Genomic DNA, 23,383 nt, shown 5'->3' on the forward strand with positions numbered 1-23,383 from the left:
TCTCTCTCTCTCTCACACACACACACACACTCTCGCTCTCATTCTCTCTCCACCTCTCTCTCTCCATGATGTGCAGCATAGCATTTCGCCCTGCAAATGAGAAAGTTTGACCAAAAAAAAAAGATTTATCCTTTCGTTTTGTTGGACTGCTTGCCGGTTCCTCGGGGGGCCCTGGGCAGGAAATCATAACGGCGTTGCTAGGAAATCATAACAACGTTGCTAGGAAATCATATTGTTTTAGTGGATTTGCCTCATCAATCTAGGTAGTGAGATTTAGTGTGGGGCAGCGTGTGGGGGAAAGGACCGTGAGAGACGTAATGAATCAAGACAGTCCACCGCACTACCTCCTGCGCTACACCCCGCTGGCCCGAGTCTGCGAGCGAACATTAACCGGCGGAATCTTCCAGAATTTATTCTTCTGTTCGGTTTCATCGCTGCCATCACGTCAGATAGGGATCAGCCGGTGTCTCCTGTAGAAATCAAGGCGCTTTTTTTTTTTTTTTAATCACATGACCAAACGTTTTTTCTGTGATGTAATAACGGTATTGAAGCGTACTCGATGTCAGAGGAGGGTGAGTTTAGACCAAGTGGCCAAAACCGGGCTTAATTCTTTCGGCTCGTTTCCTGGTTTTGACGCTGCTCACTCGAGCCACTGTGGTCGGCTCCACTGTAGGCGTTTCAGCCACCCTATCAGTATAAGTCAATCGTAACACTATGGTAAAAATATGAAGTCAATCATTTTTTCCCACAGAAAAATGTAGTCGCAATCAGCGATTTTTCTTCCGCAAATACCTCCCCATTGGCCTATTTTCTTTAGGACAATACAGTAATACTGGAAAAATCGGTTTGCGTCCCTGCCATGTCACTCACTGACATGCGTATTGGAGGAGCTGCACTTGGCCAAACCGTATGGAGGCACCCGTAAACTTGGGACTTCCACGGTTTTAAAGCGCTTTTCACAAGCCCATGGACAGTCAGTGGAGGACAGTCTATGGTTTAGACACACCTGCCCTCACTCGGAGCTGTGAATCCACCTGCGATTCATCATCCCCCATACAAACCTAAAAATAATTCAATATTGAACAACAAAATAAAAAGACAAAAAAACCAAATAAATACCTGACCTCAGGGCGAGATAAATAAGAAACATGATGCCAAACAAGGTCACTATTGAGTCGACAGCCATGCCAGTGGATTACGACATACACCTTAAATGTGCCTCTCCACTGACTTCTGCACACAGGCACGCTGGTCAGCTGGTGCCACAGAGTGAAGATCCCCCACACACAGCCCTGTGTAACGGCATCCATGTTGGTCTCGGCTCACCTGGGCGGGTACCGCAGCGGCTGAATGGCACGGATGGGGCCCACGGACAGACTGAAGCAGCAAGCCTTCACAATCAGGCCGAGAGAGGCAGGGGCGCCGCACCGAAAAATATAAACTCCAACCCATAACTCATTATTTATCCCTCTGAGGTGCACGGCATCCATAACGACCTCAAAGAAATTAAAGGCATGGGTGGATTTCAAGTGTGTTGGTGGGGAAGGGGGGGGGGGCTACAGGCATCAATAGACATAAATTTATTTTGAGTTCATTGGATTGTAAGAAAATACATTTTTGCTGACATTGTGAAATGTGGGGACAGTGCGGTAGTTAATTGTGCAATCATCTTTAGACGAGGTTCTCCAAAAGGATACCCCCCCCATTCACGGTGGGGAAAGCTGAGGTGCAGCGTTTCCCAGAGGAATGCCCGGAACCCCTGAATGAGGTGACTCGCTATCGAACACGCCGTTAAAATGGCTCCGGTTAACGAGCGCGATTCATTGTGCTGGCGAAACAGACGGCAGGAGCCTCCCAGTCATGCGCCGTGCGTTAAAGCTGAAGAAATGATGTCGGAAATCTTCACTTTAACAAGCGGAGCGCCTCAGTCTGAATGGCAGCCGGCTCAGGGTAACTGACAGACATGGCGTTTTGATGTCGGTCCCAAGCGTTCAGCCTCTGTGGCTTTAACCCATGTGGTGCAAGATCAGGTGATTAGAACGTTCTTTACTGAACGTTCTAATGCTGATGTGACATCACTACTGGTATTGCAAAGCAAAGGAGTTCTAGAACACTGACCGAAAAGAAGAAAGACAAAAAACGAAAACGAAGGGTTAAAAGAAAACTGTCCGAAACTGGGGAAGGGGCCAAGGATTTGCTCGACTCGTTGGCGCAAGCCGTTCTGTCAGAAAATTGTTGAATTTAAAACAAAACAACCTGAACAAGAGAAAATGATCAGCTGCACCTGTGGGAATTTGAGGGGAAAAATAACAGAAAGAAACGCGGCAGCCGCCACCAGCATTCCCTGCTGTGCAGAAACAAAGACGTGCTTTCAGACGCTAGGCAGGGAAACATCCACCGCTTACACATTTCTCCCATTCAACCTTATTCCCTCCCATTCTTCTCTCTCAAACGCAATTCTGCTGGATAGAAATGTGTTCTACTAAACGGAAGCTGTAATGCAAAGAATTCGGGAAAGATGTGCACGCTGAGTATTTTATCTCGACTTCAATTAAAATGACACCTGGGGCAGGAGAATGAACCACAATGAGGCAGAGAATATGACGACAAGGGCGGGGTTTAAAGGAAAACACCAACATTTTGGGAAATATACCTTTTTTCAGACTTACCCGGACCCAGACGAGATTTAATTTTAATTTTTGTGCATTCACTGGCTCAATTTCCATGTTAGCATAACGTGTTAGCTTAGCATGAAGACTTGAAGCCTCTTGGAGTCAGTAGCCTACCTCCTTCAAAGTGAAGAAATACACCTTACAGCAACTATGAAGCCGTCTTATTTACACAAGGTATCATACGTATTTGAAATACATGTGAAATAAAATGAGAAGTGGTATATTTCCCAAAATGTTGGTGCTTTCCTTTAAGACTGGGTTTCAAGGAAAGCCTGAATGGATGTTTAACGCAAAGCCAGGCGAAGCCTACTGAATCCTCCACTGACTCCAGGGAGATCGCTGAAATTTGCCTCCATCACCTCTGGTCCTCAAATCCAAATCCAGCCCTGGTTTTCTTTTCTCCTGGGTAATTAACTGAACAATTAGCAGCACTAATTGGCCAGACAGTCTGCACACCAGCCCTTGATGATTCCTAAAGCCTAGTTTCACTCCACTGAGCATACTCCTCCCGTGATGGGACTGGGCTAACAAGGGCTGCAATGTGGCCCATCCAAAGGAAAGCAACACAGCTTTTTCCCCCAAATGTACCACCAGAATTCAGAATACATCCTGAACGCATCATGGACTTAACAGTGTGACACTGTATGAGCCATTAAAAGGCTGGCAATACCATGAAACTACAGGTATCAACTGAACAAGCCAGTCAGTACCTGACAGCGATAGAGTGATATCACATTCACCTATGGAAAAGCAAAGGCAAGGCCTGTGTGTGTGTGTGTGTGTGTGTGTGTGTATCAGTAAAGATGGCAGCAGAGTTTCCTCCTCTGCGGTGCCCTTACCTGAGTGGCCACCTTGCCGTAGTTGATCCAGCGCAGGCTGGCGAAGTTGGTGGACTCGGCGCAGTTGAAGCCGTGGTTGAAGCCGGCGTGGTAGCCGTAGGGAAAGGTGATCATGAACTCCCCTGCCTCCTGAGTGATCTGCGGAGTCACACACAACATACAGATCACTGAAGGTCAAAGCAGAGGATGCAATATAGGGGCCACTTCCAGGAGCTGACGAGGAACCGGAGGATCGATAAAGAGACACAGAAAAAACACTGCCCAGTTCTTTTTTTGTCAGGTAAACATAGCATGGGAAGACAAATCAGTCAGTTGTTTTTTTTTCTGTTTCACGTTCAGAAAATTGTGGTCGATTCCCAAAGCTGATTACAGTGATTGAAATAGAGTGAATTTCTCCATTAAACACCTATCTGGGCGAAGGCAGCGATAAGTCCTCAGATTCTATTCCTGCTTCTGAAAGGAAAGGAAACGCTACTTGAGAGTTAGCAGCCCGTTGAGTTCATCTGGACTCCGACGCTGGGGATCAGAAGTCCATCACAAAGCCATTACCCACAACCCCCTCTTCCAATTCCGCCAAGTGGAGAGGCACCAGCTAGAGTTTTTAGCATTTGGAATGAGTCAGATGGGGAATGAACCCACAGGCTGCCAGAACCAGGCGGACTGTTACCACAGCGGCCCTTCTGAAAGCCCTCGTTCCAATCGCAGATTCAATCCCCTTCTATCTGTTCCAAGACACTTTCACGGAACAGGACGTTCTTTGCTTGGGAAAAAGAATTTCCTCGGTTTAAAATTCCGCCCTATTTTTCTAAAATGTTAAAATGTTTTTGCCAAGCATAAATGGTAAGATAAATGGTAAGACGCAGAAAATAGCCCGATTTTGTGAAGGGAGCATTACTGAAGACTGTCAGCTGGCAGTTGGCCCACAGAGCAGTGGCCCAAACTCAAACCCCGTAGTGCTGTCGGTCTATATTCCCCCCTCTAATCAGGACTGCTTTAAACCGGGGACACCAGGGGGCAGTTTCACAGGCACGGACTAAGTATAGTCCTGGACTAAACTGGGTTTTGTTTGGACAATCTCCATTCAAGTTTTAATTTAGTGTAGGACTAGGCTTATCCTGAAGAGCAGTTTTGAGTATTCCTGGCACAGAGTAAGACGGTCAATAAAGTAGAAGTGATCATCTTTGAAAAGGATGCGTGCCAAGAAAGAACATTCAGCTTTCGTACAAGAAAGATTATTTTCTCTTCATTTTCAAATGTGGTGGTAAATTAGTGCCACATCGCCTTTATTAATGAACTGCCCACCAACCATATGCAGCCTCTCTCTGATGTCTTCGGCAACAAGGAAAATCAAGACGCGCTCAAGATTTCACTTTGCGTAATAAGATAATTGTTACTACGCAACAATACAAATCTACAATTTGGGGCAGGCAAGGGTTGTCGAGATTTCACAATTCAGTTCGTCTTTCCTTTCAGAGGTTTGTCTTTGCGACTGAAGTCGTGCGACTTTGGGGATTTTTCTCTCCGCTCGAAGGCCGAGGTATGCTCGCGTGCTCGTCGAATACGCTGTTGCAATGGCTGGAAAGAAAATGACAAATGAACAACGTGCAGTTTGACCGCTTCATCGGATACCACAGGGGGATTAAAGGAACGGCATGGACCTCCACAGGCTATAAAATATTGGCTAACGGAACGCAAGCCATAATTACCCAAAACTCTGGGGTAATTCTGTATTTTACTTGAAACGCAAAACATTTAGAAAAAGCTTTAATGTAAACGGTGGGATCCCCAGGGGAATGTACAGTACACTGCATAAGTAACATGAGAAGGGGCCAACGTGTAGGTTGCATGTCAATGAGAAAACACAAAAAAGAATTTCAGTTCTTCCACACATAAACCAACAATAATCTACTGCTTCAAAACCAATGATTAGTCATTGTTTGTTCTGGGAGTGGGTGTTGAGCTATTTTTCTCTTCTAAACAGACTGCGTGCTATTCCAAGAGCAACAGATTTTTGAAAAGGAACACTGGACTCGAGTCAGACACATTGAAATGTTTAGGCAATGTTCAATTTTAGTGAATGTTAGGGGTAAAAATCTTCCCGAAATAAATGAATTAGATATTTAAGCATTTTCATGCCACAATGACATTTCTAGTAACAAGTGATTTCTGAGAAACAATATTCCAGTGCATTTAATTTCACAGTAAAAAAAAATTAGACCTATAAATAACGGCTGGGGATTTATGAAGAAATAAAAAGAAAACTCAAAGGCAGGACAAGTCATTATAGCCAGGCTCAAACAGATCCCACATTAGCAGCAGTGCGGAGCTGTGCTCTACCACGTCTCTAACAACGACCCCGCCCAAAATGTCACTCCACTTCCATCACACCTGTGTGCCAAATCCTCTCCAGACGGTGTCCCTTTTTCACAAATCGGTCAAGTTTCATCTTACTTTCTGGGCATGTGCAGCTGAAGGCTTCAAACATGAACAGAACGGACCCCATTGTTTAAACAATGTCCAATGTGTTAGATGGGCATACATGTAAAGATATATGTGCGTTGTATACGGGTTATAACACAGTCCTGGCTGTGAGATATACAGTGTATTTGGACATAAACACAAGCACTTGGCTACGTTTGGGGAGAGTCAGGCTAGTAAGCTGCTCATATTCCACACGATAAGCTCAGCAGATATTCACATCCTCAGTGTGCCACTCTTCCCCCGTCCATCATTCCAAATCCAGGAATAAAACAGTTTATCTAGCACCCCTGCAAATCCCTGAGACTGCCATTTATGCAATAAAATGGAGGATAAAAATTCGGCAGCATGCAAACACCTTCCATCTGATACACAGGCTATTTAATTATCTCCTAGCTGCAGAGGATATTCCGGGAATTCTTGAGGGGGAAGAAGATAAGCTGTAAGCAGATGCAACTCCACTTCCTCTGAAGGTATCAGTAATGCAGGGCACGCTTTGTCAGAAAGTGGACTATAAAATGTATTGGTCACAGCGCACAGGAACTTACTACAGATTGACATATTTGGCAAGATTTGTTGCAGTAACCTTAAGTTCCTCTGCCATGTATAACCCAGTCACATTTCAGAATTCACATTTTAAAAATGGAATTCTATTAGGTACTCTGAGACAGCATAAACCAGGTTAAGTGTTGAAATATACAGTACTGCTATTAAGTCAGTATTTTAAGAGTGTGTGTGAGCCGAACACTTCAAACCACCAATTTCCCCCAGGGATCATTTTAAATAACCCAAGCTATTGACTTTTTTTTCTATTTTTTTTTTTTCTTCCTGAAAACGTGTAATTAATTTCAGCCTCCCATTAGCTGTACAGGAGATGATAAATGATGTGGGTAACGTTACTGAAAATCTAGTGCTAGTCTTTCCGGAGAAGGGCCCGGGGTGGTGTTTGGATTAGCGCCGTGCGGAGCGGCGTGTAGAGAGGGACTGGACGCCCCCTCTCCGGGTCCGTGCCGAGATCATCCCCCGGGCCTCTCTGCTGAGGCCCGCCCCCCCCCGTGGTCCTCAGCGTGTGACCGCACGACGGTGACGCCTGGGGGGAGCCGGGCTTCAGGCCGAACGCCCCCCCCCCCGCCAGCACTGAGGGGGTCCGCGGGGTGCTGACTCCTTGGGTGGCCATTGTCCCTGAAACGTCTCTCACACCACGGATAAACACGCAGGAGAGCCAGGAGAAACACAATGAACTGTCCAGGCAAAAAATATGTGCAGAAATGATGAGGCTACGCTCAATTTGAACACAATTTCAAAGGTACTGGGTCTGTAAAATTACAAATCCATCCATCCATCCATCCATTCATCCATTATCTCAACCCGCTTATCCTGAACAGGGTCGCAGGGGGGCTGGAGCCTATCCGGAGGAATCCCACGCAGACACGGGGAGAACATGCAAACTCCACACAGAGAGGTCCCGGCCGACGGGGATTCGAACCGAGGACCTCCTTGGTGTGAGGCGGCAGTGCTACCCACAACACCATCCGTGCCGCCTAAAATTACGAATGCAAAACACATATATACCACACATGCATATGTTTTCAGTAGAAAGTTGTGAAACTCAGTTATTGACTAAGCGGGTCAACCAAATGGGTATAAAATGGTAGCTTATGTAATCATGCTTTATCGAAGTTGATCAAGATTTCTATTAACAAGAAAGTAAAATCTAAATTAAATGGGAAAAGTTTTCAGGCTTCAGGATCAGATTCCACAGCATCTGAGTGAATTTTTATATTGTTTTTTTTATATTATTATTCCACGCTTGGAATAATCATAATCAATTGAATGTAATGACTACATTCAAAAGTCTTACACTCCACAGTTTATAGTTCATGCTGCAAAAAGCACAACAACTAAAATGAGCATTTTCCGGTTTGCGTTTGGGAGTAAAGCGCAATCTAACGCGGCTGACTGGAGATGGCCCTGGGTAGAAGCGGGATAAATTCGGGGCCCGAACGGCGCTCTGACTTTGATCAATGGCTTGCGGATCGCCGGGAACGGCGTCCAATCGCGCGCGGGTGCACAGCGCCGTCGGCCGTCAGACAGACAGGCCGGGCAGCTGCGTGCGGCAGGTGCACCCGGCGGCTCGTCGCCGTGCCAACTGCTCGGAATCGCGGGGCGCGCCTCCATACCGCCGGGGCGCCAAGGCGGCGTGCGCCACTGAAACAACAGAGGCCGGGGGGCATTGTGGGTATTGTGCCGCTTCCACAATACACGCCGTCCCTGCCAAGGCATCTGCACTGATCCCCGAGACGCAGAAACAAAATGGCTGCCAAGGGCGACAGCATTGTGCGTCTCCAGCTAGTCTCTCTCTCCGCCAGTCAGCCCACGCTTTGGCCGTTTCCGCACAGATATGGCGCGGCGACGGAGCCAGTTTTCCCCAAACAAATCAGCCTGCAATACGGGCCAGAATACCTTGCGCTCATCCCTGAATGACTAAGCCAGCCTAAGTCAGAGGTCTTATTGTTCAGCACACCAACGCAAGGAATTGAACTATTGAAATCAAAAATGAATAAATAATGGACGCAATGATTATTCACAGTGGCTGCAATGGCGTACCTTGTCGAAGGGGATGCTGTATTTCTTCAGTACGGACGGCGAGATGAGGGTCATCTTATGCCGAAGGAAAGCTTCGCAGTTCTGGAAGCCGTTCGGGAAGAAGCCTGCAGGCAGAGCAGAGGTGAGTTTGGGCTGAGCTCCTCTGCCGGCTACTTGTTGAGTTCTCGAAATGAGCTGTCAGCGGAGAGCTGTCATTTGTCATTTCAACAGGCTTTGCTGCAGTGTTTGACTTTACGAAGCAAATCACATCGAGTCAACATCACAAGCTTTGTACAACATTCTACAAGCACGCACACACACGCACACACACGCACACACACGCACACACACGCACACACACGCACACACACGCACACACACGCACACACACGGCGACGCGCCTTTTTCTACCCCTTTGTACCGGCGTTTATGAAAACGCACTTCAAAGCACTGTTACAGCAGACCATTTACCTAATCCCAGATAATGTATCATTGAGCTCACATATCAAGTACCAACAGCCAGCATCCAGTGGTCCATTAGCCCAGGCTTTCTAAAGCAGTTTCAGGCACTATTACACGCAGTCCTGATCATTTTTCGCCCAGCTGAGTGGGGTTTATCCACAGCTCGCCGACGGCCGTCTCTAATCAAGCAGCTCGCTTTCCTCATTCTGGCCTCTTGTCGGGGGGCACTTTAAGCGGCCCCTCCTTCAGATTTAAGGGCCCTCGACGCCCCCGGAAGAGATTAGGGCCCTCGACACGGGTTCACCAGGGCCTGAGTTTCGCTCCGACTCTGCCCTCTTAAGGAGGGGGGGGGGACCAAACCAAACCAAAGAACCAAAGTCTCCCCACCGCGTTCTGTCCACAGAACACGCCTCCAAACGTCCGTTTCCACCGCTCCATTTCAAAACGTCAGCGGCGAGGGGGTAGTAAGCCCCCTCGCAGGGAGCGGACGATAGGCATCACACGTTCAGCTTAACCGGAACTCAATTCCTCCTCTTTCTCTTCTCTCTCTGTTTTCATCAGTAGAGGTTTGAGGTGAAACCATAAGGGGAAAAAAAAAAGACTCATCTGCCTGTGCAGAGTCATCGTTGCGCTTACATAACTCTTATAAAGTAGGCGAACGCAGTCGTGCGTCATGCGCACTCTCATGTTAAGAGGCGAACGCTGCCGACCAGTTAACAACAGGTAGCTCTGCCCTCGGGAACCCGGAGCAGTGTATATTAGATTTGAATTCTACAGAAAAACCTTTTTCTCTTCAATAGAGTCAAAGGCCATCTTGTTTCAGGGGCCATTAACTTGAGTCTAGACTCCCACTTTAAATGTGAATTCCTAAGACAAAGAACTTCAGCTACAGCCATGTTATTTACAAGGATATTTTTCAGCATCCGTGTTCACAAAAATGCATTAGAAAATGAAAAACCATTTTCCTGGATTCCTGGAGCTATCGTTTGGCTTTACAGCAGCTGATATCAGCTGTTACAAATGTATGGTCTGAAAAATACATTGCCCGATTAATCACCCAAAAAAACACCTCCCCGAGAGCGCCCTCTGTTTGAAAACTGAAAAATAAGCAGCACCTCAGATGTTAGGACTAACGACTTTCACTGGAAGACAGTAAGTACTCATTCTTTGGTTCTAATGGGTAAAAATTAAAACAACAACCATTGTCACCCACAGTTAAACAAACAGACAGGGTTAAATTAATGAAATATAATTTGTTAGTTGGCTTCCAGTACTATTAATTTCCAACGGCATCTGCCGATGAGCACCAACAAAAATTCTTTATGTGCTCACCTTTTGGTTTAATAAACTGAACTTCTGAAACCAAAAAAGTCACTCAGCAAAAGCACTCCATAAGAAAGACAGAGGTAGGCTGATGATTTCAGCTAAAGATACACAATGACATTAAACAGAGCTGGTTTTCGACGTCGACCTTTTCTGAGGGGAATTCAAATAACCTGCAGCGGAATGAAAGGGAAATATTTTGCTTTGCTCTCCCTTGAAGAGGCACCTCAGACGACACTGAACTGCTGAATAAAATAACACGCGCAGATCAAAGCTGAGTGCTGGGGAAGGGGTGGCCGGAAAAGCCACTGCGCGGAGCCGGCTGAGGTCCGCCCGGCTGCTGGGGTGAAAACATCAGCAGGGACGTCCACCAACGGGAAACAATTCAACTCGAGTCAATTCAAAGAAACGTAAAGCAAATGTTGGCACTCCCCCACACCAGCCCTCGGTTTCCTGCGTTGTCCGACGTGACCTCCTCCATGATACAGCTTATAGTTCCCATTCTTCTTTTATTCGCACTGATCCCTCTCTCACTCCCACATGCCCAGTGGTTAAGAATCGCACTGATCCCTCTCTCACTCCCACATGACCAGCCGCTAAGAACAGCGTATTCTTTCAGTGGTTTTTAATCACCACCTCTGGGGCCATTTCAGAAGAGAAACGACGGCTAAGAACTCCTCTCAGACGTATTAAAGGCTGCGGAATGTGCCTATTACAGGTGAGGCTCCCGGGTAAAATGTTGGTGCATTTCAGTATGTTTACGTTGCAGCTTCCACCATTTTGAAGCGGAACCATTTTGGATGTACTGCCACCTCAGGAGGAGTCGCCAAGCCAGATCCTCTCGTTTCCCGTGTTTAATCTGTACTCCTGAGTGCGTCTCAAAAGGCCGCTTTCACCCCAGCAAGACTTCAGTAATGTACACAACCTCGTTTTTCATAATTCATCATTCATAATTGGCAGGACACACTTTCACTGGCCGGTTTACCAAGGCCAACAGTGTGGGTACAAGCAGTACAAACGCATATCCAACTGGCACTGGTCCATAACCAGAGTTCACACGCGACACGTCGTTTACGATTAGAGTGGCCATCTTGCTGGGCTCCTGTGCGCTATTTGGCAGTAGGATCCGTGGGTTTGGGTCAATGAGGCTACGGAAGTATTCCTGGCCTAGTGGCTAGAAGTTATGAAATGCTGCAGGGGAAATCAAAGCGAAGCAATGGTAACTTCCACGTTTCTCTGGATCAGAGCGCCAACTAATTTATTTATTAACTTGTATTTACACAGGGTAGGATGACTGAGCACAAATCCGCTTTTACAGCAACGTCTTGCAAATGCCTGCCAAGTAGACTAACCTGCATGTCTTTGGATTACATTTATATTTAAGCATTTACCACTAGCCACAGTTGTAGCAACTCTACCAGAGGGCCGTTTTTGCAAGTCTAACAGGGGACAGTTGTAGCAAGTCTACCAGGGACAGATTTGAGGAAGGATATAAAACTTTTTGCATTCTTCATACTTTCTTCGGTCAGTCACCATGGCAATGGGAAGGGGAAATGAACGCATCTGAGCATGAAGAACAGTGGGGATAATTACAGTGCTGGAACAAGATGGCGGCGGGGGACCTGCAGGTCCGTCCTGCACACGGACTGCCGACAAACACAGGCAACCTGTAATCACGACCCCCTCCCATTCATGAAATCCAGTTTAAATTAGCGGCGGAAGAAATGTTTGGTTTCATTTTCTTTGGAGAGTTTTTTCTGTGCCCACATGGTGCCTATCACCACACGCCCACGTCACGAGCCGACTGGCTGGCTGCACACAGCCAGCTCCGCTTAGGTGATTGGACGCCTGCGTTTCGCCTGTGTTTTTCCACCAATCGGCAGCTCCGCTCCTCTCTGAGCACTTCTCACTCTGTGTGCTTCTGAAAACTGTCTTTAAAAACATAATTCATTCAAAGCATCTCTTTGGAGCCCATAAAGCAGCAGGGCAGGCAGCCATGGCATTCTGATTCACACTGTCCCGGTCAGGCCTGCCTCCCCACCTTCCTGCCTGTAGCGGTGGTGTTGACATCGGTCTGTACGGCCCGAAAATCATTCACAACGCTTCTGTTCTCAAGCTACTCCGAGTGGGTAGCTTGAGTGCAGCTTGGCCTGCAGTCAGGTCATGGATTACATGTCTTGTGATTGACTGAAGCAGAGAGGGCATCATTTACCTGTGGCCAGACGCTCCAGCCTCTTCCCGTGTTCTGGGGGAATGGCATACCTGTGGAGAGAGGGAGAGAGAGAGAGAGAGAGAGAGAGAGAGAGAGAGAGAGAGAGAGAGAGAGAGAGAGAGAGAGAGAGAGAGAGAGAGAGAGAGAGAGAGAGGAGGGAACAGAGAGTCAGACTAGAAAACCGACCCTAGCAGACACAAAATAAAATTATAGATGGAAGAAACTCCTTAAACTCATCAACCATCAGTCTCAAATCACAGGATTATCACAGCATCAGCAACACACAATGAAATAACAACAATACAGGATACAGGAGTTTTGCAGATACACTAATCCAAAGTGACTTGCACAGCTTGTGCATTTTTACACAATATCCATTTACAGCTGCATAAATAAATATGCTGAAGCACCTTGCAGTGTCCTACCAGGGAACCGATGGTTAAAGACCGGATCCAATCAAAACAGCAGAGAGAAACACACAATCCAACAGACCTAATCTAACACCCTAATACAGGTTGGCCAACACTAGCAAACCAACACTAGTGGACCAACACTAACAAACCAACACTAGTGGACCAACACTAGCAGGCCAACACTAGCAGGCCAACACTAGCAAACCAACACTAGTGGACCAACACTAGCAGGCCAACTCTGCCAGAAGAAGCAGGCTGACTGACTGAGGCCGGTCGACACTGGCCGCCTTTGCACATACCACTGACCAGGCAAACACACAACCAACTTTTCCTCCAGGCTAATATTATCCCGAACCTTGCAGCCATTACTGAAAGCACAGTTCAGACAAACAGAGCCCCACTGAGGGCGAGATCTCATTTGAGCCATGAGTCAGAGGACAAGTCGAGGCCGCTCGAATGTTCCCCGTTTTCCGCGAGCTTTGGGGAAAAGCACTCCAGCTCCGGGCCTCCCGTCTCCACACACCGAGGGCAATCGATATCTCCACAGGCCCCGTTCGATCGGCAGATTAATATTATCATCCCCATACGCAGAAGCTCAAGCGCTTGTCAAACTGCAGTGGAAGTGCATGTTTCTGTAGTGCTAAAAGTTCCCCTCCAGCAGTGGACCAAGAAGCAAGAGGTAAAAGTGTGAAATAAACCAACAGCATAATTTTAAATAAGGTGCTGGTGATCATAAAAATAGCTCTATTTAAGCTCTGCCATTTTATTACCAAAGTTTTGACTCCAAGCCTTCATCAGAACATTAAAAATTTCCATAAAAAGGAATCGCAAACCTGAAGACAACTGCGATGTCATGCGACTATTCAATCATTGTGACTCAAACTAGTTCGACATACAACGCTTTCATTGTAGCCAATCATGCACGCAGAATCACTGACAACAGAGGAGAACCATATGACACACCAGACCAGATACACACAGCTCAGGTGGGCAGGGAGAGGTGGATCTGTAAACATGATGCATTCTGGGATGGCTACAGACTTCATCAGTGAGACGACGGCCAGCGGCTCGTGTTAAATGGTAAAGCACAAACACAAAGCCTGCTGTAGGCCTCTATTGCAGATGGATTCCTCCATGCCTTAGACATCAACAGCTAGTGAGAGGCCGCTAATCTGACAGCTAGCTTTGAGTAATCCCATCCATAGAGCCTAGCATCTCTTTCTCTCTTTTTTTTTTTGTTTGTTTCTTCTTTGGGTGGGGGCTGGGGGGAGGGGGTTGTCTGCGCACCACGGTGAAAAGGTTAACCACGCAACCGTTCAGCCGACTCATGAATAACAAAGTTCACACGTGAAGTCATATTTCCCAGGTGTTTCAAGGTTGTCGGCCGGGGTCAAAATGCTTTGAAAAGGCTTGACCTTTGCAGCGCAACCATAATCCATGGGAAATGATGTGGGTTCTGCTCCTAAGAGACGGGAACACTGCAGCCTTTTCCCGTGTTCCATCTATTGTGTTCCCAAGCGTCCCCTGGCAAAGCCTTTTTCTTGTCTGCTATTAACTCACTGACAAAAATACCAGCAGATTTTGATCCTGGACCAGTGACCAGTTTAAACAAAATGCTGATTTGACCAGCCTTCACAAAGCCAAATAACTTCTTGAAAGGAAAATATATGACAAGTAAAAAATAAAAAAATAAAAAATTTGTTGACCACACACTCCGCATCATATAATTTCAGAAAGGTTTTGTATTGCATGCAATGGAGATCGGCAAAATTATTCTCTGGATAGAGAATCAGCCAGCAATGAGAAATCCAGCAGGTGGAGCCATGCAGTGCAACACTGACCTCTAGTGGTCAACATGTAATAAAACAAGCAACGACCCGACAACAAAAAAAGAACAAAAAAGAAAGGAGTGGTAAATAGAAATGGTTGTGCTGTTTCAACAGATCTGTACGTGCCTGCTCTGACAGACAAAACCACCTCAGCACTCCGTGTCAGGACCACGCGGGCCAGCGGATCGGAAAATATGGAAAAAAGAGCAGCCAATCGCGGAGCGGCGTTCAGTAATCCGTCAAAATGGAGGACGGCGAAGCCCTGCCGAGTAATCAGCGTAAAAAGCCTGTTGCCATTAGCCTTTCTGTCAAATCAAAAAACCCTCCGCGAATGTCCACGTGTGGAACCCTTCCTCCCTCCTCTGTGACACGCACAGCACCGTGCCCTGTACCCCTGTCGATGCTGTCACAAACCCACCCTCCCTACACCGTGCCCACCCCGCGACACACTGGCCCCCCAGACCCCCCCACCCCCCCATCTTTCAGACCGCTGAAAGACACACTCTCAAACTCCCGTTCCCCAGGAGGTCATAGCTTTTCTCTCATAGTCAGGCATCCATATCTGTCAGGACGATGAAGCCGTGAGAGGCAGAGGTGGGAGTCAGGGCTGGGAGGAGGACTCTGTTCTCAGGCAGGGCGGAGGTGGAGGTGGAGGTGGAGGTAGGGGAGGAAGGAGCTGTCAGCGGGGCTCTAACAAGCAGGGAGACAGCCCAACGGGTGCGGGGGAGGGACAGGAATTGGGGGGGGGTCCCCACGGCAGGCAAGCAGAAGGCAGAGACACCCCACCCCCACATGCGCAGACACAGGTGACGAGACTGTCCGGTTCAGCCTGCCATGACGAGCTGCCAGGACTCCGCTAGGAGGTTAGCTCTCAAGCGCTATTTCAGCTAGCCATGACCAAACAGCAGGACTTCGCTAGGAGGTTAGCATTGAAGTGCTATTTCAGCAAGCCACGATGAGACAGCAGGACTCTGCCAGGAGGTTAGCTCTCAAGCGCTATTTCAGCTAGCCATGACCAAACAGCAGGACTCCGCTAGGAGGTTAGCACTGAAGTGCTATTTCAGCTAGCCATGATGAGACAGCAGGACTCTGCCAAGAGGTTAGCACTCAAACGCTATTTCAGCTAGCCATGATGAGACAGCAGGACTCTGCCAAGAGGTTAGCACTCAAACGCTATTTCAGCTTGCATAGCCTCAGCTCCAGCACACAAGCTAGGCGAGCGCAACTAGAGGAGGTGCAGTATTCCCAGTTGCTAACGGCGGTGATAACCACAACATTCCCATCCCCGCGTCTGAAGCACAGTCACAGTCACACAACAACAACATGCACAATATCCACTCGGCCATTGTCGGCCATCTCCTGACAATGTCCAGGGGGGAACTGGCGGCTTTTTCACAAGTGTTTGAGTTGAAAGCCGCAGGCTACAGAGCACACGTGCTCCTCTACAGTTTATCAGCGGGAAGACAAAGATCTGAAACCCGGAGAGTGCAGCAGGGAGGGGTCGGGAGCCGGATGGTGGGGGTCAGAGAAGGAGGTGCCTTACAGGGAGGCCTGCCTGTAGCTAGAGCCCCCCCAGCCCTGGAGAGACAGCAGGGATCGATACCCTATTAGTACATATGCGCGCTGCCAGACTGCTGCATTGATTACATATGATATTGCTAAATGGGCCGTGCTTGGCGTGGGCCAGTGGAGACTGCACTCTGAAGGAGCAGGGGAGGAATAATCAGGCAGATGGGACAGCACCTCCGTGCGGGGAGGCAGAATTAGCATTCCAGTGACTAACACGTTTAACGGGGATTCTTTCAGCGTTCTGGGCCGAGAGCTAATCCGCTATGCCGACGTCTCGCCTCGACACGTTGATATGAGATACCACGCTGACCCCTAGAGGCCAGAAGGGGAAATGGCCAGTGAGAACAGCACCAGAGAAAAGACGATGGACCTTATGCATGTCAGAACAGGAGGAGTACCCCCAGGATCAGTTCAGCCCGGTCTATGTCCTCTCATTACCCATTACAAGCTTAGATGAAAAACTGATCCAGGGTCTTCACAACATTCTGAGATGCTTTACGGACACACAAAATCAGTGCCACCCAATCTCACTTCCAGCATCATGCAAAGTCACCTGTTGACAGGATTCAGGCTTTACATGAGGGCCCTGTTATGGCCGCCCTAGTCACAGTGATTCATGGGGAGTCTACAAGGCCCCTGTTATAGCAGCCCTAGTCACGGGAACTTGTGCAGATAAGTCAACCGTACACCGCACCTTGATCGCCCCCTAAGGTATCAAATATGGACATAAAGTCGCCCGGAATTGCATTTAACGCCACCGCAGATTCAGCAGACCATTATCTCCCAGAGGCCAGGGAGAGCCTGTCGCATTACTCCATGGCTTTTCAAACAGACGGGGTCGTTTGGAGGGAATTTGATGCTTATCACTGACAGCGTAATGATCCAGCTGGCTACCATCTAAATCGCAACTTTTGTCGCGCTTTCTCCCAGTATTGGATGCGGTGTGGGGGGGGGTGGGGGGGTGTCTGGTGGTGGAGAAGTCTGGCAGTTGGGGGAGGGCTGGCGGGAGTGGAGGGGGGGTCTGGCGCCTTTAAGCAGGGCTTTGGCTAAAGAAAGGAGCCGTTGCCACGGCATTCCTGGCCGCTCGGCCGCTGAGCTTTGAGAAAGCGAGATAAGGGCTGAAAAGACAGGGCACGAGGGGCAGCTGCCACCGCTGCGTCCCGTTTAAGACCTTCGCCACCGAACCAATTCACGCGTCTCCAACCGCGATTACATCGTGATGAAAGCCCGCTTGGGCCAATCCAATCTTCCGGAAAAAAAAACAAACCCCGGGATCGGTGCGCGACACATTCAATATGTGACAAGTCTGTTTTTCCCCAGATTTTGTTTGTTGTGATCCACACGGAGTGAAGAAAAACTAAATAAAACTGCAAGATATGGACAGAAACATCATCTCATACATTTGAATCATCATAGGGCGGCCTGTAGCGTAGTGGTTACGGTAAATGACTGGGACAGGCAAGGTTGGGCGTTTGAATCCCAGTGTAGCCACAATAAGATCTGCACAGCCGTTGGGCCCCTGAGCAAGGCCCTTAACCCTGCATTGCTCCAGGGGAGGATTGTCTCCTGCTTAGTCTAATCAACTGTACGTCGCTCTGGATAAGAGCGTCTGCCAAATGCCATTATTGTAATGTAATGTAATCTCCAAAACCAGCATGAGACAGCTACTCCTTATTGCCCTCTAGTGGCAAAACTGTTACTGCAACTCCAATTCATAAATCCAGCTTTACTGAATGTGCAACTATATTCATCACTGGATCTACAGTACATTGTTGAAGTGTTCATCTGATTCCCTACACCAGCTAGCAGTGCCAGAATACCCAGGAATTACGTTCTTATACATGCAGCTTGCAATTGATGACTAAGGGTCACTATTGATGATTATTGTCTGTAGTGATTTAGAGTGTAAAGACACTCGCAATCAGCTCAGGCTAGGCCTCTTACCCATTTTCTGACTATGGCTGTGCCTGAATCCACACACTTGCCTACTGTAAGTTCTGCACAACTTGTATACACAGTAGTAGGGCAAGTGCAGAGGTTTTGGGGATGGCCTTTGTCTCTGACCCCACAGTGACCGGTCATTGGATGTGCCGTTGGAGGAGGTGGGGTTAAGTCAGCCAGCGTTTCTCTGGGAAACACCGCTCGTATCTCAACCCCACGGCGTGCGAGACACCCAGAGATGAGCTGCCGTCCTCAGAGGGAGATTCAGCTCTCCTGCGATTAGGGGGAGCCTTCCTGCCGTACCTCTCTCAGAGAGGAACACAGGCGTGTGTGTGAGGACCAGCACATCGCAGAAATGTTCAGCTCCAAACCCTGAGAGAATCGCAGAAATGTTCAGCTCCAAACCCAGAGAGAATCGCAGAAATGTTCAGCTCCAAACCCTGAGAGAATCGCAGAAATGTTCAGCTCCAAACCCAGAGAGAATCGCAGAAATGATCAGCTCCAAACCCTGAGAGAATCGCAGAAACGGAAATGAGCGTGATAACAGATCTGTTGACTTGATCACCTTCAGACACGCGCGTACTGAGCACTCACACCACCGTCTCCGGGGTAATTAGCAGGTGCCCATAAATTACACCGTGTCAGAGAGTAACCGCCTCATCAAGGAGGTCTCCGCGGAAACTATTTAGTCAGTTAATTAGCTGTGGGATTTGGCCATCTGTTGACCAATACCGGAGCCATTTGACTTCCTCGGGTAGGACAAACAATTGGAAGTTATGCAGAGAAACACAGAAGCTTGACAGAGGCTAACGTTGACTTATCCAGAAAAGGAAGCTTATTCATTGTAAATATGTATTTAAAGGAAGGACTCCTTATTCCTTGACATCCAAGAAATGATTTGGGCAAAGATTATTCAACAGAATTCAAAAGATGAGTCAAATTGTACAAATAATTGTAGATAGTAGATTGTAATTGTAAATTGTAGAAAAAATGTACAATACTTAATCTGATCAATTAAATACATATATAGATTTTATAAACAGATGCATACAAATTAATCTGTGTAATCAAATGACATCATGGTATATTATACTTTTTCTCATTCATATCTGCACTGTAACACTGAGCTACATACGTATGTGGAAAGCAGACCCACCCACTGGTACAGCTGGTGACCACTGGCCTGAACCAAACAGCTCATTTTAAAAGCTCAGACACACAGGACAGGATGTGATGCTGTCCTGCAACCCAGCTCAGTGGGACTGTGGGTAAACCCTGAACTCCAGGACTCAGCGTGTGTGAATGGCAGATAAAAGCCATCTTCTCACACGGCATCGACACCGACCCAGTGCGCAAGGCACTTCTCTCTTCAGTACCAGTAACCAGTATTTCACTGAAGTACGACAAAGATTATTAAGTCCTTTGTCATGATTACCATTCATCGTCATCATCATTATTATTTCTATAATCATACTATTATTAGCAGCAGCATAAGTTCTGAGGATGGACCCATAGTCCTACTGGAGGACTCACTTTGGCGAAGACTAGGAAACTTAGAGGGGTGTGACCGGGAGGAAATGGCCTCTCTGATCTGAACCTGAGCAGTGTTATATTGGACCTCTGCTCCTGGCTTGTAACACCACGTTCACACACAAGGATGTTCATAAGATTAGCTGCTACCAGAACACCTTGGACCAAAGGTCAGTGATGGATTTTAAAAGCCATTTCACGTGTCCTGTACTGCAGACAAAGGGCTTGGACACTCGGTTGAAGAGGGGAGCTGAGCAGAGCATCTATTGGTGAGTAGGTGCAGCTGGCAGGGAAAGCTGCCAGACAGATCAGGTAAGCCCAAACACGTAGTGAGGGTCTTCAGGGAAGGCCTGGCCCGGACCACTTTAAACTCCCATATCCCGTATCCCGTATCCCAGAGGAGGTTGGGGACAGGGAGTCTGAATGGACCCAGTTCAAAACGTTTCACTGTGGAAGCAAATGAGGTCAAAAGCTAGGTGGAGCATGTCCTGGTGGAAACCCAAGGACCGGTTAATGGACTCCAGTGGTGAGACAGGCTGACAGGCTGTCAAGCACACACGCTCACTCTTTTTTGCTGGGTTTTTGCTATCAGATGTCCTTTTCCTGAACACCTGACAGTGCTTAAAGCTCACATTCAATACACGTTTCTATATACTGCCTATTTCATGTAAACATTAAGCAGGGCCAATCCAGAACCATTACAGTTTACAAGCCTCATTATTAAACAATTTCATTATTAAAATGGCCCTGCGGTGAGGGTGACTCTTGGTCCCTCTGGAAGGCAATGACAGACAGCAGAAGAGCATTACAGAGCTCCTACCAGGACTTGGGTTCCCCAAAGTGAAGGTAGTTGATGCTGTAGAGGTCCATGTCCTCCGTGTGCCAGGTGAAACTCGTCTTCCACATCCCAAAATACAGGTAGGGGGTGTTCACTCCCTGTATGGAGACCCCGCACTCCTCTTCGATCACGTCCAAGATGGAGTTCAAGTGGCCGATGTTCCACTCCTCGACACCCTGGAACGGAGGGCAAATAACAGAGGGACGGTCAGGCTTGGACCATTACTCACATGCCAGGAAGGGAAATTCCATTAATGCAATTATAAAAGGTGTTTCGCTCCTGGATGCTGATTGACTGAGACCACGTTTTAAAGTGGCTGCAAGTCTGATACAGTTTAATCAAACAGCCCCGTTTGTTTCACACAGCGTCACACAACTCACAAACCGTTACTTACAAATAATATCATAAAATAATGAATGTTGAGTCATCACTTATTTCTATATGCTGTGAGCGTTTTATAAAAGCTGTATCCTGAGTACAGTCATGGTGACAGGAGGTTGTGCTCACTCCGCCCAGCAGCCATGACTGTGCTCACTGTATTCTCCCAGCCCAGCCTCTCATGCCATAATGACTACAGTCCTGCACAATGTGACATGACAGATCACTGTTGGCCTTTGCATTTCAATTCCAAACCTGCAAGGACAGAGCCCAAATAAATCACTCATTTATTTATGTATTTATTCTTATTTGAATACACTGTAAACATATCTTTATCTCACACTGTTGCACTTGGTTTTTTTTTTTTTTTGAAGCTCCAAACAGTCCATGACAGGTCAATTAATTGTTGTAAATTTGTCTAAAACAACTGTAACTCATGAACCCTATATCTGATCCTCATGATTCTCTGGACACATGCCAATTTTGGTGCCATTTGGTCAATAGGTGGCACTATAAGAAGCAAATAAATTAACATGCATGTAACTCAACTTCAAAAATTTGACCAATATGGTTGAAATTTGGTATCTTCCATCTCTGTGCAAAATTCAAACAGGATGTTCAAATATCAAAATATATCTAAAAAAAACATGGCTGCCATTAGTCAATCAGATATCAGCAGCAATTGACAGGTTCACCAATGTACACTCATCATGAAACTCGGTGTGTATGTTCGTGTCTATATTACAACATATTTCTTCAAAATAGTGCTCCAACAATGCATTTCTCACTGTCTGTGCACTACTGTCATGAGCTTTATTTAATCACATTTAAGCAAGCTCTGAGCTTGCCTATTGATGCCATACTATTTGGACCCCGTCAATTGCTGCTTGCAGCTATATTTATTAATATTAGTATTATTACTGTTATTAAGACACGCATTGAATGCCCAACTCCATTAGCCCAGTACAGTACACTATTATTGTTATTATTATTAAGACACGCATTGAATGCCCAGCTACATTAGCGCAGTACAGTACACTATTATTATTATTATTATTATTATTATTATTAAGACACGCATTGAATGCCCAGCTACATTAACCCAGTACAGTACACTATTATTATTATTATTATTATTATTATTAAGACACGCATTGAATGCCTAGCTACATTAGCCCAGTACAGTACACTATTATTATTATTATTATTATTATTATTATTATTATTCTTAAGACACGCATTGAATGCCCAGCTACATTAGCCCAGTACAGTACACTATTATTATTATTATTATTATTATTATTATTATTATTCTTCTTAAGACACGCATTGAATGCCCAGCTACATTAGCGCAGTACAGTACACTATTATTATTATTATTATTCTTAAGACACGCATTGAATGCCCAGCTACATTAGCGCAGTATAGTACACTATTATTATTATTATTATTATTATTATTATTCTTAAGACACGCATTGAATGCCCAGCTACATTAGCGCAGTATAGTACACTATTATTATTATTATTATTATTATTATTATTATTATTAAGACACGCATTGAATGCCCAGCTACATTAGCCCAGTACAGTACACTATTATTATTATTATTATTATTATTATTATTATTATTATTCTTAAGACACGCATTGAATGCCCAGCTACATTAGCCCAGTACAGTACACTATTATTATTATTATTATTATTATTATTATTATTCTTAAGACACGCATTGAATGCCCAGCTACATTAGCCCAGTATAGTACACTATTATTATTATTATTATTCTTAAGACACGCATTGAATGCCCAGCTACATTAGCGCAGTATAGTACACTATTATTATTATTATTATTATTATTATTCTTAAGACACGCATTGAATGCCCAGCTACATTAGCGCAGTATAGTACACTATTATTATTATTATTATTATTATTATTCTTAAGACACGCATTGAATGCCCAGCTACATTAGCGCAGTATAGTACACTATTATTATTATTATTATTATTATTATTCTTAAGACACGCATTGAATGCCCAGCTACATTAGCGCAGTATAGTACACTATTATTATTATTATTATTATTATTCTTAAGACACGCATTGAATGCCCAGCTACATTAGCGCATTACAGCGCAGAGGGTTTGGCTTTAGAGTCTCTCGGCTTTAGAGTCTCTCGGCAGCGTCCTGACCTCATCGTACAGCGATCCGCTCACATCCGCGCCGTAGATAGGAGAGAGGAAGGTCAGGTTCCTCCAGTACTTCCTCTCCAGATCCTCGTAGTTCACATATCGAGGCGTGCAGTATCTGT

The 23,383-nt window shown here is 46.4% G+C and overlaps 1 protein-coding gene across 1 annotated transcript in view; it reads right to left on the reverse strand.

The window, feature by feature from the left end:
• Window positions 1–396: 396 nt before the first annotated feature.
• Window positions 397–23,383, reverse strand: part of LOC133130705 (lysine-specific demethylase 4C-like) — a 28,287-nt gene continuing 5,300 nt past the window's right edge. The window contains exons 4-9 of the mRNA XM_061245485.1: window positions 23,265–23,379; window positions 20,675–20,868; window positions 12,573–12,622; window positions 8,597–8,700; window positions 3,512–3,649; window positions 397–470 (exon numbers count right to left, since the gene is read on the reverse strand). Of these exons, the coding sequence (XP_061101469.1) occupies window positions 441–470; window positions 3,512–3,649; window positions 8,597–8,700; window positions 12,573–12,622; window positions 20,675–20,868; window positions 23,265–23,379 (631 nt within the window). The 3' untranslated portion in view covers window positions 397–440. The remainder of the gene's footprint in view (window positions 471–3,511; window positions 3,650–8,596; window positions 8,701–12,572; window positions 12,623–20,674; window positions 20,869–23,264; window positions 23,380–23,383) is intronic.

The sequence above is a fragment of the Conger conger genome, chromosome 6 (assembly GCF_963514075.1).
Source record: "Conger conger chromosome 6, fConCon1.1, whole genome shotgun sequence".
In the NCBI taxonomy this organism is placed as follows: domain Eukaryota; kingdom Metazoa; phylum Chordata; class Actinopteri; order Anguilliformes; family Congridae; genus Conger; species Conger conger.